Source organism: Chamaea fasciata, unplaced genomic scaffold (assembly GCF_029207755.1).
Source record: "Chamaea fasciata isolate MVZ Bird 193981 ecotype frontalis unplaced genomic scaffold, bChaFas1.0.hap1 SCAF_1, whole genome shotgun sequence".
NCBI lineage: Eukaryota > Metazoa > Chordata > Aves > Passeriformes > Sylviidae > Chamaea > Chamaea fasciata.
The window spans coordinates 42,691,655-42,709,768 of record NW_027094086.1 but is presented as its reverse complement, the minus strand read 5'-3'; the positions used below and the strand labels follow the sequence as shown (position 1 = coordinate 42,709,768).

The 18,114-nt window shown below is 39.6% G+C and overlaps 1 protein-coding gene across 2 annotated transcripts in view; it reads right to left on the bottom strand.

Moving 5' to 3' along the window:
* The window catches only part of LOC136288477 (ethanolaminephosphotransferase 1-like), a 55,772-nt gene extending 38,913 nt beyond the window's left edge, over positions 1-16,859 (bottom strand). Inside the window, exons 1-2 of one of the 2 annotated variants that reach the window (XM_066181692.1) lie at positions 16,757-16,859; positions 4,089-4,157 (exon numbers count right to left, since the gene is read on the bottom strand). In XM_066181692.1, coding sequence (XP_066037789.1) covers positions 4,089-4,157; positions 16,757-16,813 — 126 coding nt within the window. In that variant the 5' untranslated portion in view covers positions 16,814-16,859. Of the gene's footprint in view, positions 1-4,088; positions 4,158-16,438; positions 16,528-16,756 lie in introns of those variants that run through there. The other variant, XM_066181700.1, reaches the window with a different exon arrangement.
* Between the last annotated feature and the right edge of the window lie 1,255 nt (positions 16,860-18,114).

Genomic DNA, 18,114 nt, shown 5'->3' with positions numbered 1-18,114 from the left:
CTGAATGCTTCAACTGATTAACTATCCTGACTAGATTATCTTCTTCAACTACAGAGCAATTTGTAATGTTCATGAGAACTTGTGAAACTAATGGTGTGCAGACTAAGTGTACACTTCCAAAAATCAGATTAGAGTTCCTGAACACTTTTCCATTATGTTTCTTAGACATTTTCTGTAACCAACATTGGCAAAACTATTATATCCGATATTTGCTTTCCTTATCAGCAGGACTTTATCACTGATTTTAAAACACTGTATGTCAGCTCTCAAGGTATTTAAAATACACTATAGAATGCATACAGCAACAATTTAAAAAATGTAACATATCTAGCATTCTGAGTGTTCCAAAGGGCAAATCTAAACCTCTAAGAAAAGGGACAGCCAATGTTCCCTGAAGTTCCTTTTGGAAAGCATCTAAGGAGGAACCCCTCACTGCACGGTCTCCATGCTCAGCATGCAGCGACAGCCACACATCTCCCCATTTTGTCACCTGAGGATGCAGAAGGTGAATCTCCTGCTGGGGATTTATCTGCTATCTATGACGTTCCATGAAATAAGGAGCACAGACACTGAAAAAAAAATCTAGATTTGTCTCTTTTAATCTAAATCATAGATCAAAAGAGTGCTTTAATACACTATGGACTAAATGTTTACATGGATAAACTGACTGCTTTTTCCTGGAGGATTCATAAGAATTGTTGACTATTAAATCAAGAGGGGCATCACAAACATCTGCTTTCTAATTAGGCTCATCATTCTAAACAGTCACAATGCAATTTTAAAGTTATTACAGGAAATAATTTATGCTTCCATGGTGCAAACATGAAGTTATTTTAACCCACTTTCTTACTAACAGTGTGTATTTTAAGAAGGAAACCTTCAGAGGATGTTGCAATCCCTTTGGCTAACAGACACACCATGAAAAACAGTTACAGGAGTTCTGTCCTCAGGAAAACAGACTCTCCTGCAGTTAAACCCGTAAGCATGTTCTTTTGATCCTTACTGAATCTAATCTGTCTAGGTATTTGGAAAGTACTTCTGTTGCAAAATCCCTTTTGTTATATTTAATGCCCCTTATTCTTTCAGTTGGCATTATACTACCATCACCCTATTTCATAATTAGAAAATCACAGGGTGTTCAAGATTAACTTCTTACGCACCTTGGAAAAACAGACTCTGAATTTATTAGTATGCTATAGAAGGATGAGCTGCAATCTTTATTATCTAATTAATGGACAGTAAAGGTCTAATACATCAGTGTGCTACATGATTAATACAACTGGAGGTGCCATGGGGAGAATCACATCTGCTCTCTAGCAAAACCCTTGTGCGCTTGAATCTTTTAAAAAACTCTTAGTTCCACGAAGTATTAACTGATTTCTGTTTCTCTAGGTCTTCAGCCATTCATTCTAAAAGCCTTAACACAAACAGCAAGTGCTTTAATAGAGCTATTGTTTGGATAATAAATGGTAAAGTACACATTTATAAAAAGCTCTGTTCAAACTTCACTAGGTCACTTGAGACCATTAAAATGCTACTCTTGCCCAATTCTGGTGATAAAATCGAAGTTCATAAAGGCAACAGAAGGGAGTTTAATTGATTTCAGTGAAGTTGTCATACACCTGCATATTCCAGTGGGATTTCCTCCTTTTCCTATCATTGTCCAGCATTCCCACTAGAGGTAAATGAGCTGGGTTGTGACAATATGTTTTCAGCTCACAAGTTCACAGATCTTTATTGTCAAGCTCTTCTTAATTTATTATAACATAGGAAGTATATTTTACAATAAATGGTAATGTCTTACAACATAGGAAACATATCTTCCAATGAAATCTGTGTTGTGGATGACAGAAAAAATTGTGTTGCCATATAGGATTAAACAGGCGTATGAAAGGCAAGACCCAAATCCCAAGCCTTTGTTCTCATAGTTTGTTGGGGTTTGGTTTTTTGTTGGGTAGGTTTTTTTTTGTTTGTTTGGTTTTTTTGTTCTTGTTTTTGTTTTTGTTTTTTGCTTGGCTCAGTGAATTTAAGGTTGGGGGTTTTTTAACTCCTCTAGAATCTGGTAAAAATAGTCCATGTGGAATTCTTATTGTCACCAGTTCAGAAGCTAAAAGATAATTAATTCATATCTGAAAATAGATATACCAGGATGTCTTAACTGAGTGAAGAAATTTCTCCTAGTCATCAAGATGGACACTTGTACTGCCCAATTTTGAATGAACATAGTAGATGCAAAACATTCTTTAAAAATTCTTTGAAAATTATCCTGGTTTCCCTATTGCAATGCACGGTTTGGGAACAAAACCATTATAACAACTTGAATTCCTACCGATACTTTACAAACAGTTATATTGTGGTAACTAATTTTGGTGCTCTCACGGTTCTCATTTTTAACTCTAGGAGCACCATGAACTCTACTGCAATCTCAGTTACATACTGCTTTTCCCTCTGCAGCTGTGCACTGCCAGCTCCTCTGCAGGACCGTGATTATACATGGCAGTATCTTTCAATGTTAGAATGACTACTTCTACAAAAGCTGAGAGCAACATAATTTCTCTTTAAATCCTTGTGACACATCACTGAGAAGTATTCTGTAACCCTCTTGCACCAGAAGGCAAAATGAAACATTCACTGCTGTACCTTCAGGATTCAAACCAAACCAAAGGGCACAGCGCACACAGCACCCACTTCAGTCTTTGGTTCTGTACTCAGATTGTTGAAATAGGTTCTAAGTTCTTTGCTCTGGTTTGGGTTCTCCTCCAGCAAGAAGCAAATTAAATCATGCTCACCTAAAACTCTATGAGATTTTAAAAAATCTAAAGAGGTCACATTTTTTACAGGACCTATCACCCTAAGCTACATGGGGACATTCAATAACATTGCTTTTCTTCTGGTAAAATGCTGTAGCCATTAGAAGAACTTATCTCCAAAGGAAGTTTTGCACTGACAACACTCCCCCTTCAATCTGACTGCAGATGAATACCCACCCCTCTCCTAAACCAAAAGGCCCATGCAGAGTAAAGCCTCTACTCGACTCCCATGCCAGAGTGCTGGAGGGGCTTTTCTGCCTCATTGTTTTCCTCAAAATTATGATAGGAATAAAAACAAAGTCTCTAAATTGAATTACTGAAGATGTGAATGCAGTGCCACATTTTTGAATTGCTTTTTTTCTCATGCCATGTTCAGGTTGTTTTTTAATTCTTCAGTCAGGTCACATAAACACTTTTCATTAAATAACTTTGAGGTTGTGAATTAGAGATTATGATTTTCCTGCAACTAGAATTCAAGAATAAGCAACACCTGCATTATAGAACCCAAAGATGGCAGATCCAAAAGCACTCTGACCACACACATCCTTTTTTGTTTGTACAAAGGTTTATTTCCAAGTCTGCTCTGATCTAAACACTTCCTGTAATAAGCCAGATGTAGAAGTAAGTCATTGCTTCCTTGGAGATCAATAAAGTTCATACTTATTTGAGACACAGATTTTTATTTTTTTATTTTTTTTTTTTGCCAAAAACAGCATAACTAACTGTGAGTGGTTTATTTTTAAAAACTGCAGATTGCAATGCATTCAAGAGATGGCATCTTCCAGTCGTTATGGTGATCATGGTAACCACTCTCATTTTCAGCTTCTGAGAGGAACGCCTGGCTCTCTCAAGCAAGTCCCCTTGGGAGAAAATGAGACAGCACTTGCATAAAATCATATGCACAGCACAGAGAGAAAGCCATGCTGTTGTTAGGCAGCATATGCTGCACAAAAAATAATCTGTACTAAGTAAAACCATCCATGTCTGCAAAGCTGTTTAATGAAAGATGCAATAATGAAAGATGTAAAAAAGAAATGGATGCCTTTTCTACAGCAATCCAAAAAAAAGAAACAAGCCCTTTCTTTCTAAAAAAAAATAATCTCAAAGCAACATACTCACCTTAAACATGCCTATATAGCTGCAACATTTGTTTTCTTTTATCAGATCCCTTCATTTCAGCTTTATTGATCAATATGTATTTTTAAATAAAAATACACGCTATAGTTAAAGCATATTATTACATTAACATGTCATGTTTTTATTAAATAAAATTCTTACCTTAATAATTTTATTCCAGATGGGCTGCATAATATACACAGATAAAGGATTTGTATCCACAGCACTGTACTGTGAGGAAGAAGCAAGTATGTTAAACAAAGCACTGAACAATGGCTATTTTTTCTAGGACTACATTTCCTTCAGCATCTAAGGGCACTCAGTGAGACTGGTGTAAATATATTTTATTCTGATTCATACAGGTTTTATTTAATTTAAAAGTACTGCCTGATTTAAAATTACCTTGTTAGCAACTCTATGTATTAACACAGAGGTTTAGGCTTGTGAAATGGCAAACAGCTCTGCAGTCACATTTTCCTTCTAAATTCTTATTAATTTAACAACCCTCTAAGATTCTGCATTTCTACCATATTTTGGATTTACCACCTTTATTTGCACTACCAGTAATGCACAGTCTCAGCAGCTGTTCATTATTAGTATGTAGGAGAGATAGTGAATATGGAACGTGCTTGTAGGTGGAATATTATCTTGCAGAGATACACAGCTTTTGTCATAGTAACATAGTTGCATTTGCACTATGCTAATTCATGTAAGGCAACGTTATTACAAAAATGTGCTCTAAAATAGCACAGTTCATCACCACAGTACAATTTCTCTATTGGACAGACTTGTAAATGCACGTGTTTTATAAATTCCAGTAGGTACATATCTATATCTTTGATAAACAAAATATGTCAGAAATCCAAGGCCACCCTGAATTGCTGTTGTCTCCTCTTTCCTCAGAGGACAGTATTGAGTTTTATCCTGCCTTGAGACTGCAGAACACAGAATAACCTGAGGAAGAACAATCTTAACTGATAATACCATTCAAAACCATGTACTTGAGCCCTGGCATGTAGGCACTGGAAGAAGTTATCCATCATTGGGGTGGTACACATAATTATTTCAAGAAATTCTTGGACTTTGAAACTGCATATATGGCTTAATGTTGCTAGGATAATGCATATGACTCACAAAGATTCAGATATATCTATATATAGCACTGTCCAAACATCATGTGCAGAAAATGGGAGTAAGATAGGGATGTGCTAGACCTCAGTTTGACAAAGCTGTTCACTTGCAGAAAAGCAGATGACAAAGAGTCTCCTTTCACATAACTTCAGCTAACAGTTAATTGTCTCTCCATATATATAGTTAATTTATTGACCTCTCTTAGCCAACTACTCTTTGGATGAGACTGCACTCTGGAATTACCTGCTCCAAGACATTAATTTTCAAAGCAACTTAGGCACTTGTCTTAAACTCAGGTACCTGGGTATGAAATCCTTAGGAACTCTTCCATACATTTCCTTTTTCTATCTGAATATAAAGTATATGTTTTAATTGCCCTCTGGACAAAACAAAGCATTCACATAGTAATTTTGTGTGTTCAAGTTTAAATCACAGATCATAAACATAGCATCTAATAAAATTATTGTAACACAGCTACGCACTGTAAATACATACTGACAAAAAAAAAAAATCACCTAGCAGTAACCAGTCAGACCAGACTGCCTAAATTTCTAAAGGGAATAAAATTTTCAGTTTAATGAAGTTTACTTCACTGATTTTAATTTTTCTGAAAATGGTGTAAGTGTTCACTTTGATGTGTCATTTTTCTGCTGCTACCATGCATATTACTTAATACATGACACAATTTTGTCATCAACAGATTTTCCACCAGAATATATGCTAGAATTCTTAAATACATTACCTCAAAAAAATTAATTTGCAGGTAAAACTTAAGTTTTCATTATTCTGTATGTATTTGCAGGTCCAGATGCTGTATTTATCTTTCGAACACTGATTATTACAACTGTTTGGACTTTTGGTAGTCCAGTTTGTATGTGAATTGCCAAAACCTTTGCTTTGCTTACCTTCATGCCAAAATTAACAATAATACCAAGCCATACAATATCAACGCCAACAGACCAGTCAACTAGTAGTTAATTCACATGAGAACTATGGAAATCCTCTGAAAATGAGGAAAATTCAAAGTATCCATTATCCATTAGTAACCATTTCAAGGTTCCAGGTAATCAGGAGTCTGCTCAAAGTTTCACTGTTGCTGCTGCCCATTTCCTTACCCCAGCTGGTGTTCAAAAGACTATGTGAGACACAGGACAATTTGCTGACCAGTAAATTCAATGAATCCAGCTACACCTGGATAAGGATATGCAAAGGTCAAAATAAGTGAATTTTACCTTTGCTTCTACTTTGGCATTCTCTTTCTTCCCTCACCCCCAAGTCAAAGTCATGAATAAACTCAGAAAATGCTAGTTAAAAAATAACAGTAAAATGAGGCTTTCTATCCAAAATATTCACTAGCTGTTCAGAACTATTGCTTTCTCTTAGAAGAAAAAAAGGGAATTCAGTCTCATTTCTTTGAAATTGTTTTCTTATAGAGAAAATATAAGACACTATATAGATATTACATAATTTTTGTATTTTCTTTAATGGAAAAGGTAAGAGATTAATTGTATTTTCTTTAATGGAAAATGTAAGCTTTCCAGCATATCTCTACACAACAGACACAAACAAGAGACACAGTCAGCTTTTAGTTTGCCTCACAGTTTCAAAAGTCAAGCACCAAAACTCAAAATAGACCTTATTGGAAAAAAAAAATAAAAATTAAAAAAAATAGAATTACAGCCAGCTTTTGTCACCTAAAGATGCTTCAAGACACACCACACTTCATTCTGTTAATTCCTATGTCTGTGGCTGAACAGTTGGTCCTCTGGGTGGGGAAGAAACATTCAGCAGATGTGCAGAAGAATGGAAATTTGCTCTTCCCTCCATAATAATTTGTTTTAGCCAGACCAAAGGAAACACCCATGGAAAAATAGTTTGCAGTCATGACAAAAAATAAATCTTGACAAATAAAGTCTGCTATACAGTCTAATACTCTGCTTTGTTCTGCTCCCAAGAAGCTACTAACCTCAAGGCCATGAAATCCTCAGTTTAATGTTCATGGCTGCTCAGAAAAGCAAAGTACTGAGTAACGTGCTCACATTATGGCCAATGAACATCAATGCAAGAGTCCATTGAACCCAATGTAAAAAAAGCACTGCCATTTGCTATTGTGTAATTCTGTAATTTTCAGGGCACTTATACTAAAAGATAAAAGTGGAGAGGATAAGCCTCTTGGAGGTTTTTAAGTGCAAGGCTCGTACAAGTACTCAGCACTTCCCTGCAAACACTTTCTGCCCTGGAAAAGGGATTGATTGTCCTTATACAAAGAAGAAGGGCTTGGAATAATCAGAAAGCTTCTCTCAATTATTTTCAAAAGAAGTTTTAACAGTTGGGAGGAAACAGCAGTAGTGAGGGACTAGGAAAAATAGCATTGACTTCATCTTACTCCCAAATTTAAAAATGCTTCTTCTGGTTTTATTTAATAGCTGATATCTCCTTGAAAGCCATCTGCTTTCTCTCTCAGTGTTAATGGCTTCTAGCAGAGCTAGAAATGAGAATACAGACACCAGTCACACACATATACATGGTGACTTGGGCAGCGCACATGAGAAGTGCTTTTACTTTGTGTTCCTGCATCTTAATTTCCACGCAGGGGATCCAGCACAGCAAGTTTGTGGTGGTCACCTGTGTGAAAGGGGAAAGGAAACAAGACTAAGGGAGGGGCAGAGCCAAACACGGAGGGGCAAAAGTACTCACAGTGATCAAGGTCTGCTCTTCTAAATACAAGACAAATGGTACCTTCTGGCTCACATCCACCCAGCTCAGAAATACTTCCCATTATTGCAAACTGGTCACATCAGCGTCACATCAGCACCACACAACATCTGCTGGAGGAGTGTTGGGCCTCATCATCTGGCCCCACACGCCAAACACATCATTAGCATTCAGTATGTTTAAGTTCAAAGTATCTGAAACAATCTGGAGACTACACTGTAACCCAGCAATATGGCACTTTCTGAGCATGAAAGTGAGCCCTGTCTTCCGAGAATGTTCAAAAAACCAAATGCCTATGTTGGAAGAGCTGAAGGATAGTGAAACCAAAAAAATGATGTGCAGTGCCTTCAGAACAGACTACTTCCAAACCAAAAGCCTAGCTATTGCCTTGGAGAGATTTTGAGGAAACAAACAAACAAAACCCAAACAGGGACTGAGCTAACCATTAATGAGAGCAGACACTGGGCCTTCACTAGACTCCCTGGCCCTCTCCAGCTTGGCACTGCGGAAGCATCACAAGTATAAAAGTTTGGAATGACTACAGTTAAAATATAAAGCATGTCTACACACACTTCAGAGTCAGGAGAGAAAGCAAGCTGCAAGAAAAGTAGTTGCATAACTACATTATACAGTTATTTCAACTTCAGCTGCTCTTTATGCTAAGAGATTATCCCTTTCCTGTACTTAAATCATCTTGTTCCAGGTAGCACCGTATTGTGCCATTCAGTCATTTACATTCACAACACCCGTATTTTGTAAATGACAGACAACAGGATGGGAGGCATGACAATCGACTCTCTTTTGCACAAGATAAGGGGGTTTTGTGGTTTAGAAAGCTGCAAAATGACCCTCCCAATCCAGGGCATGAACCAGTCGCTATTTAAGAGAGCTCAGTGGGAAATCACCCTTCTGGGAAATGTCTTATGCAACATGAACTTGGCTTCTGTGACACCTTACACTTTAGGAACCACAAAAAATTAAAGAAAATACTGAAAATCCTGGTACATTTGGTAACAATTTTCCATCAATCTTTCCAATTCCTAGAATACATTAAACATGCGGAGTTTTATTCTACTTTATATATGTTTTTACAGGTTTGCAGTTATTATAGGACACGGTCTTGGATTTTAACTAAAGCTTCACAAAAGGAAGAAAGAGAAGCATGTTATAAACAGAGCTCCACAATATTGTGGATGCCAAATATGTTCAGCAGTTTAAGTGCTGATGTATTCCAAAACAGAGTCCTGTTATTTCTAATAATAGAATTGCTTTATATTATTTCATCGGTTAGTTAATTATTCATACGTAATGGCTTGGGTTTTCTATCTCCCACTGCTGAAATAATTTGGTGCATCCTGCATTTCTGCCCCACCCCCCATATAGATTTTTTTTTTTTTAAATTAGGTCACTACTACCTATAAGGAATTAGAAGCCTGTACTAGGGTTGGATGCAGCTGCAATGTGAAGGGAGAAGCTGCTCATGTTGGGCTCCTGAGCTCCTCCCTTCCCTCTCACTTTGCCCCCTTCAGTTCCATCAGCCTATTCACACTACAGCCAGGAAATATAGTTAGATTTTCCTTCCACCTGATACTATTCCTAATAAATACTAGAATGTCATGGCTTGTGCAATTCAACAATTCTGACTGGTATTACTAAGTCATCAGAAAGTTGTTATTACACAAACTGCTGTCCTGGGGACGTTTTTTTGCAAAGGTACATTTATTGCTCACCTCCTCAGTTTCAGGAATCCTGACACACACATTGGGTCACAAGTCACATCTTTCCCTTAATGAAGTATGTATGGACTCATGTCCATGAGGTCACGGGCACATAGAGCTGTGGGTCAGGATAGGTTATTTTTGGGGACACTGGATGCCTGCCAGTGGCACATGCCCTTGCTTGCAGATCAGTGTCAGGGCCTTAAGATCCCAGAACCATGGGTTGGGATCACAGGATCATGCAGGTCAGAAGGGACCTCAGCAGGTCTCCTCCTTCTCAACACATGCTCATCCAAGAGCTCAAAACCAAGTGCTTTATCTAGACCAGGGAGAGGTGGACAGTCAGTGGGACTGGAAGTCAGCAACCAGTTTTCAACTAATAGTAGTCATATTAAGAATGCTGCCCAGTTTCTCTTCAGAAAAAGGCTTTGTTTAGTGGGACACGTTCAAACACTTAACAACAAAGCCAAAATAATTAAAAAGAACATAGAAACATGATTAAATATTGAGAAAGGGGTAATAGAAGACAGTTGCATGTTTGCTGCTGTAAAGTAACAAAGGTAGAGGCTAGCCCAGACTGGTAAAAATATAAATCCTGCTAAAACCAAAACCTGCAGACTCTTAAGGAACTGCACAACTGATCCTTAACCTCCTATTTAAAGAAGGTCTAACATAGCAAGAATGTTGATTTCTATGGGGGTTTTTTTGTGCAACTAGTCTTCCACACTCAGTAAATGAAACACAAAAGCAGTATTCTGTGCTACACCTATTTCTGTGCATGTACAAACATGTATGTGCCAGCAGCCCTTTGAAGATCAAACAGTAGACCAAACATCCATCCAGCTGGAGCTCTGCCATAGCGTGTACCTAAATACCTGGGGAACTCAAAGTGGGGAAACCACTCCAGGCCCAAAAGGGAAGACAGATTTAAAGCACGTTCTAGTTTCCACAAGAGACGCCAAACAGTGGTTCTGAAGCACATACACCGAAGCCTTGTGTTATCTAATATCCTGATGCACTAGAGAGGGGATACTTCACAGAAGGATTTCTCCCTCTATAAAACAACCCTTAGAATAAGTGTTCCCTTAGACTTACAACAAACAATCCACATTCAAATCACAGATACATCTTTGCAATTAGTCTTCTATTAAAACATAGACGAATAAACAAAAATATGGGTGTATATATGCATATTCTACACATAAAAATTAAAAAAAAATTCAGAATGCTAACATCTCTTGATAAAGCAATAAAATGAAACTATGCAGTTGGTGTTTGCACTTTTATGAGATTCAACAAGGCATAGAACTCTTTATATTGAGTATATTTGTCCCAAAAGTGATCTAATGAACCTTTGTAAATTCATGGGTGTAATATTGCACTCAAAACCAAATGTACAATTTCCCATCATTGGGAAAAAAGTCCTGTGGCAAGTAGTATCAAATGCAGCATCTCTGTGATGGGATTTCATTAAGGTGTTGGTTCATTAGCATATGATATGTAGAAGGAAGATAATGATTACAGAACTCATGAAATGCTACATTATGTCAGCTACAACTACAACAGGAGATGACATACTCAGTTGGCCCATGGCTCTTTGACACATGAGATGCATTAATGCGGTGACAGATAATGTAAGAGTAATGCATTATTTGGTTTATTTCACATACTATTCAACAACATTTAATTACAACCCCAGTCTTCCATCAAAGTAACATGAAGAAGACTGCAAGATTTTATTTGTAGAACAGTGAGCTGTTGACTCATGGTTTTATTGCAGATGGACAACGTTAGTTTTCACTGCCTCAAATATTCAAGGACTTTAATAAACTGCGGCGGTTTGGAAAATCTAACTACAGCAGACACAACTGATAACAGCTTTCAGACAATATCTGGAATTCAATAATTCAATATTAGTGAAAAAAACTAAAAATACTACATGGAAAAACACTATATAATAAACATGTAAAGAAAGTACTCAACATACAATTGTCCACATGAAATAAGCATTACTGTATGAGCATTATCAACTGTCTCCTAAGAAGTTCCACATAAGCATGCAAATGAAAGTCTCCTATCCTAACTTTTCAAAATCATGTGAACTCCTTGTGTTACCAGAGTAGAAAGCAAAACTGCTGGTCAATTAAGGTGAGCAGAACCCATGATTTTTCTAAATCTCATAGTTACACTTGTAGCCTTGGAAAGCATAGACTTGACAGAAATCCAGTCTTGTATCTGGGTAAATCCTGACCTTCCAGACACTAATTCACTCGATTATACTCAACACACTTTGCTCTTCTGCTAATAGTCAGTATAAGAGAAAGAGACAGACCTTGAAACATGATCATCATACATCTGATCTTGTTTCTCTAACCCGCCAAAATGAGGGTTGAGATGTAATTCGAGAGATCTTCTAGTCCAGCTCATTCACCTAATGCAGGATCACATTCAATATACATTAGGGCTGCAGATCCAGTTTCCATGAGGTAACAACCCCATTGCTTGCTAGAAACAGCCATGTCAGCACACCAAAAAAAAATACATTACCCAAAATGTTCTTTAAAAAGTGTCAGCAACTGTTTATTAATATTCAACACTAGATTGTTGATCTTGCCTCAGAGAGATCAAGCCATTTCTTAAGACTGATAAAATGATTGCCCAATCCCCTTTAGTACCTGTTCCAGCAGGCCTTATCAACACACGATTGACATAACAGACGCCTTAAATTTCTCTGTGTAGCCAAAACTCACATATCGTCTTTCTTTAAAAGGGCACTCTTGAAGACCAAATGGTTGCTAGGCTCTTACTTCCACTTTACTCGGACTGTTTCACACAGTTCATCTTTTCTAAGCCTCTTGATATTCATAATGTCATTCTGAGGACTGTAAACTATGGGCCAAAGCAGGCAGGACACATTATTCCAGCTGATACCTGATCAGTATATCACCTACAGAAGTAAACATAACTCTTTGACATATTTATGGCACTTCCAGTTTAAGAACTTTTTTCTCTTTATTATAACAGCCACAATGCTGTTAACACTCTGATCCCCTGGTATCTTTCCTGCAGTCTGTTGCCCCTTATTTTATGTTCTAAATGTTGATTTTCTTTCCCCTAAGTGCTGTACCTTCTTTACTGAATTTCTTCATATTGATTTCTGGATATTATATCCCTTTTCCAAATATATTTCAAATCATAAACCTATTCTTCAAAATTCTTTCATATAGTGAAAATTTTACAATATTCTCCCTTCTGTTACTAAATGAAAGTACTGAAAGCAATGGAGTTGGGAGAGAGAGACAGCTGTGTAGGTAGAATCCCACTTGACAGAACCTCCTACTTTGACAGAAAATTTTAAATGCTTCCATTCTCTTTAAGGATGCTTCCATTCTCTTTGAAGAAATATTTTACACTCTTCAAAATGTTTCCATTTTACAATGGTTTCATCCTAGTTACTTCTATTTACTTTACTTATGAGAACATGGGACAGTAGTAGACAGTGACAGTGCTCACTGAAATGAGACCACTTATACCTCATTTACTCTCCCCTCATCACCGTACCCCTTATTCACACAAAGTTACCTGCTAAAAAATGACTTAGAGGATAGAAACAGTATGGACAAAACAAGATGAAAATGTGAAACCTTAGATGTTAATTTTTAATGTTGTATCTGATTTTTTAAACCATCTTTTCCACTGCTATTGTTTGAGTCAAGCCTCTATAGTTTGTTCTTAGATCTCTTTTATTCTTAAACAGGATAAAGCATCAAAGTTTTCTGGCCTGAAAAATCTCTGTGTACAGGTACTGTAAAAAAAGGTGATTCAAGGCAAATATGTAAGGGGAATCCTAAGAATGAAGTGATGAGAAGAGGCAATGGCAACACGAGCTCACCACTGACATGACTGTGTATTCTGGTGAGAAGGATAAAAATAAAGAACCAAATTCTGCTTTTATCTGTACTCATCACCTGGTTGCTGAAGAACAGCTTGTTTCCAACAGAAACCCAAGCATGCAGAAAAAAAAAGGTAGCAGTGTAATTGCATGGGTGCTCTTCTAGAACGACAGAACGATGATAAAACATAAAAGTAAGAATGGCATGACTCAAGCCCTACAATTCCAGTTGGGTGTAGCTTTTTGGCTATGTTGCTCCATGTCCTAGAGAGAGAATAGCACATAAATCAAGGATAAGAATCTTCTGTGATACAGTTGCAGCAAATCGCCTGAGCTTGCAACTGTCCTGAAATCAACTCCTGCCCTACAGGCAAGAAGATGGCAGAAATATCACAGCAGTAATACTCAGGGTTACGTCCGAACTGTCTCATCATCACATCTCTACCTGTTTTCCGTGTGCTTTTAAGCAGAAAAAGGAAAACTGAATCTCTAAAACTCCATCAACAGGCAGAATGAATGGGAATAGATTTGTAAGGTGAATAGTTTATATCCCGTGCTATAGGGATTTCAGAAGGGATCACACAAAATGGGTTCCATTATAATACTATGGACTGAATGTCCTGGGTGTACTTGTGTGTTTGTTGTCTGGTTTCGGTTCATCCTAAGGGAATGCATTTTTGTGCTCTGAGGTCACTCTGTGATGTAAGCCAAAGCTTGCTAATTGGGGAAAACTTGCCTCAGAAGCCTAATATACATGGACGTAACATGCTAAAGGGTGCTGAAGTCTTTGCATTCATTAGAGGTCTGCCATTCCCTTAGCAAAGAACTGTGCTGGTTTTGTTGCCAAGGCCCTCCTCCAACTGCAAACAGGAGACAGACAGTGCCCGAGACATACAATTGGAGCATTCATGGCAGAGAAATGAATTCAGCTGTGTGAAAATTTTGAAAATTGAACAGCATTTTTTTTTCAGACCATATTTACCTTTACAAAAGGAGTTGATTACACAAATTATTTTTTTAAGCTGTGTTACGCTCAGCAGATAAATTGTGCAAAGTATGGAGTATTTTAAGCCACTAATACTACTGTGAGTACAATGGTGCTGTGTGATGTACAACAGAGAGATGGATGCCACTAAATTTAAAGTTTCCTATGCATGCTTCAAGTCCAGAAGCAACAAATTGTTTTAGCTCAATATTGAAAGTATGCTCACAGATTCTTTCAGAGATTACCCACCTTCAGAAATAGCCAGGAGGTTTTAAGAAGGTAACCCATGTGTGCTGGGCACAGTGATCAGAGTTTAGCACCTGTTGAGTAGGCAGCAAAGGAAGCAGCAGTCTCCTCCTGGGAGAGGGGCTGGGAAGCTAGAGGAGCAGGATGCAGCAAGGCCCTAGGCTGAAGGGGGGGAGATGGCAGCCAGAGGGCAACAGGAGGTTGAAGAGCATGTCTCAGGCCTGGGAGATGGTGAGAACAAAGCTGTGGTTGTGGCAACCCTAGGTATAGGAAGGTGAGGGACAAGAGATTGTGGTAGTGATTAGTGTCTCCTTGCTATACCCCTTTTGTATTTTTGGCGTACTTTAATCCACTGTGAGAAGCATTTAGGAACAGGGAGAGTTGCCATCACCTGCCAGATCCTCCTGAAACCTGCAGCACCAGGAAAATGGTGCAGATACCTGACCAGCTCAGCAGCACCAACCTCATGTAGCTGTACTTCTCTGTGTGAAACCTGTGCCATTGGGATTTATTTATTTCCAAGATATCCCCACCACAAGTCACCTCAGAAAACCATTTGATTTCATCTTTCTAAAGCCTGCACTTACTAGGATTTTTTTTTCAGAACACAGTAGAACAGATACTTAAGTATCTGTGTCGACTGATTCTTATAGTTAAGAAAATTACCCTACATAGTTTCTTTGCAATGCCCTTGAGAAACCAATATATTCAAATGAAATTATTTGATTCTGTCTATTTGTAACCACTTGCCCTGTAAATCATAAGTATGGCACAACGATTGCAGCTTTTTAAAAGAACGTTGTCTTGATTATTCTTCATCTGCACTTGTTTGAAGCTATTTTCATTCAAGTGATAAGAAAGAATTTAACACAAGTGTTCCCTGAATTTGTACTATGAACTCAAATAATTCAGTAAAGTTACTTAAATAACAATGTCCGTTTATGCTAAAAATAGCTTTTTGTTTTTCCTCCTACTGATCTCAGGCAAGACTGCGGCTCCACCATTCAAGCACAGACCTGTGCAACTCACACCCTGTGGCCAGAAGCAGCTTTCAGAATGTTTTATCCCGCTCACACTGGAGACACACAAACAGGTTGGTACATTTTAACAAGCTGCTGTGCAAAACAAGTTCCTGGGAAGCAACCTGGAGAACGCTCTCAAAGCCACAGTTCCTCCACCTTCATTCCTGCTGAGGTGAACAGGCACAGCTGCTGGCCCAGGGAAGAGAAGGGCTCGATAGGAACCAGGAAAAGCTGAACGCCCTAGTTGGAGTCCGGCCTGGGAAGGCACATGGTAAGAGCAAGAAGGCAAGAATCTTGAGGAATATGGTGTATGGGCGGCTTTGAGAAGCTAAACATAAAATAAAAGGCTGGCGGTGTGCTGGTAGAAACAGGCATGCCCTCCCTGCTTTTCACAGGGAATGGGGTAAGGGTGTGTGAACAGGGTGGCATGGCCAATTTCAGGCACCTGCACCTCACTTGGAGCAAACCTGGATGATCCCGCATACTGCATCCCCTGTAACTCCTAAGTCCATGACATAACACTGGTAAAATCAAATATCTAATGATTCACCCATTTACTGGGATTCTGCAGGCCGGTTATTTGCAAACATGAGGTTTAGTTCAAATTATTAAAAGTAAGTTTTTCTTTTTCCCCTCTCAGCTTTCTTATTTATTTCTCAATGCCAGAGCATTCCTGCGTCCAAAGGCTTTGCAGACAGCCAGACAAGCAGCATTAATGCGTGTTTTCTTACAGAAACACCGGATTGCCTTCACAACCACGCTGCTCTAAAAGGGGCAGAGCTTTTACAGACGTTGATACTCACTCAAACCCCGGTTCACTCTGTCTCCACCGAGACCTGCCGCCCCGCGAGCACCCAGCTCCTGCCCAGAGCACGCACGGATCAGAGCCGGGCCAGGCGCGGGCGGACACAGGTGGAAGTGCGGGACATCCCCCTGCGGGCACAGGTGGAGCCCTGCGGACCCTCCGGCGGCAGAGCGATGGCCCGGCCGCCCGGGGCCGCACGCACAGCGGGGCTGGGCTGGGATCCAGCCGCCCGGAGCAGAGCGCTGCGGAGCCCAGAGACGCGACCGAAGGAGGACCGTCCGCCGCCCGCCCTCCCGGCCCCGGGGCTGCCCTTTACCTTGTAGTGTCGGAAGCCGTGCAGCTGCCGGCCGCTCACATACCGCCACCGCCACATCGCCGCCCTGCGCCGCGCCGGCACCGAGGCACGGAGGGATGGGAGCGATGGGAGGACGGATGAGGGAGGCGGCGAGGCCGGGGGCGGGCGGAGGGCGGCTCCCCGGCCGCGCCCCGCGGGCTGGACCTGCCCCCGGCTCCGGGCATCCGCGCCGGGGTGCCCGCGGGGCTGGGTCTGGGGCGGCTCCCGTGGGAGCAGGCGGCTCCCTGCGGCTCCAGGGCGCTCCGGTGCCCGCCTGCCAGCAGCGTGTATTACACGCCCGTAATGACCTCAGGGTCCCGAGTCACATCGCAGAATCACCTCCAAACTGTTTTTCTGGCTACGGGGCTATAGGAGATGCCGTATTCGCAGCGTACGCGAAGATGCGCCTGTGAAGTCGCTATATAAAACAATGCTGAGTAACAAACACAAAACATGCCAAGTAACATGACACAAACAGTGTTAAGTAACGTGTTTCAGAAACAGGTGACACTGAGGATTAAGGTTTATGTTTGCATTCCAGCAACAATCTGAGTCTCTTATCTTTTTATTTCACTGGAGCCTGCCACACCACATCAGTCAGCAGTGCACTCTGCGCCTCCTGATTTCTAGGGAAGTGAGGCACTGGTATAGGCAAAAGAGAAAAAAGACTGGAAAACATCAGGAGTAATATTTCAGCTGCAAACGTACTAAAGCATATGGCATGACACCTTATGTTACTTTTGCTGTACACTACTGGGAGAGAGAGTTGAAATAGTACACATCAGGGTCTGAGATTTTATGGACCAAATGGAATCTATCCAGAAAGCAAATCAATAAAAATCCATTACTTGCACCCCACAAGGTGCATCTTAGGTATTATGAGAGTCAGTGTTATTTTACAAACTGTGCAGTTTTGATAGGAATTATATGCAAGTTATGATCGTTAAGTGCAAACTGTATACAATGGTTCTTGTTCTGTATTATTAATTACACATTAATCAATTGAGATGCACTTACACCTGCATTCTGCTTCCAGCAGCAGAAGCAGCTGAACTTCTGCTCTTGAAAACAACCCAGAACTTTAATACTTAGCTTCAGGTTACTGAGTTAAAAGCTTGATACCAGTTAAGAAAGCTAAAGTGTCTGGAGCTTATATTTTTCATGAGCCAACTCTAATTTCAATTAGTGTTCATACCCTGAATTTTGATTTGGGATCCCCTTCATTGATATTATCACTTTTTTTAAATTGTGTCATGCTATTGGATTAATTTACAGGGGTACATAAGAAAAGATTCACGATCTGTACTGTACTCACTGAAGTTTCTTAGTGTAAGTAAGTT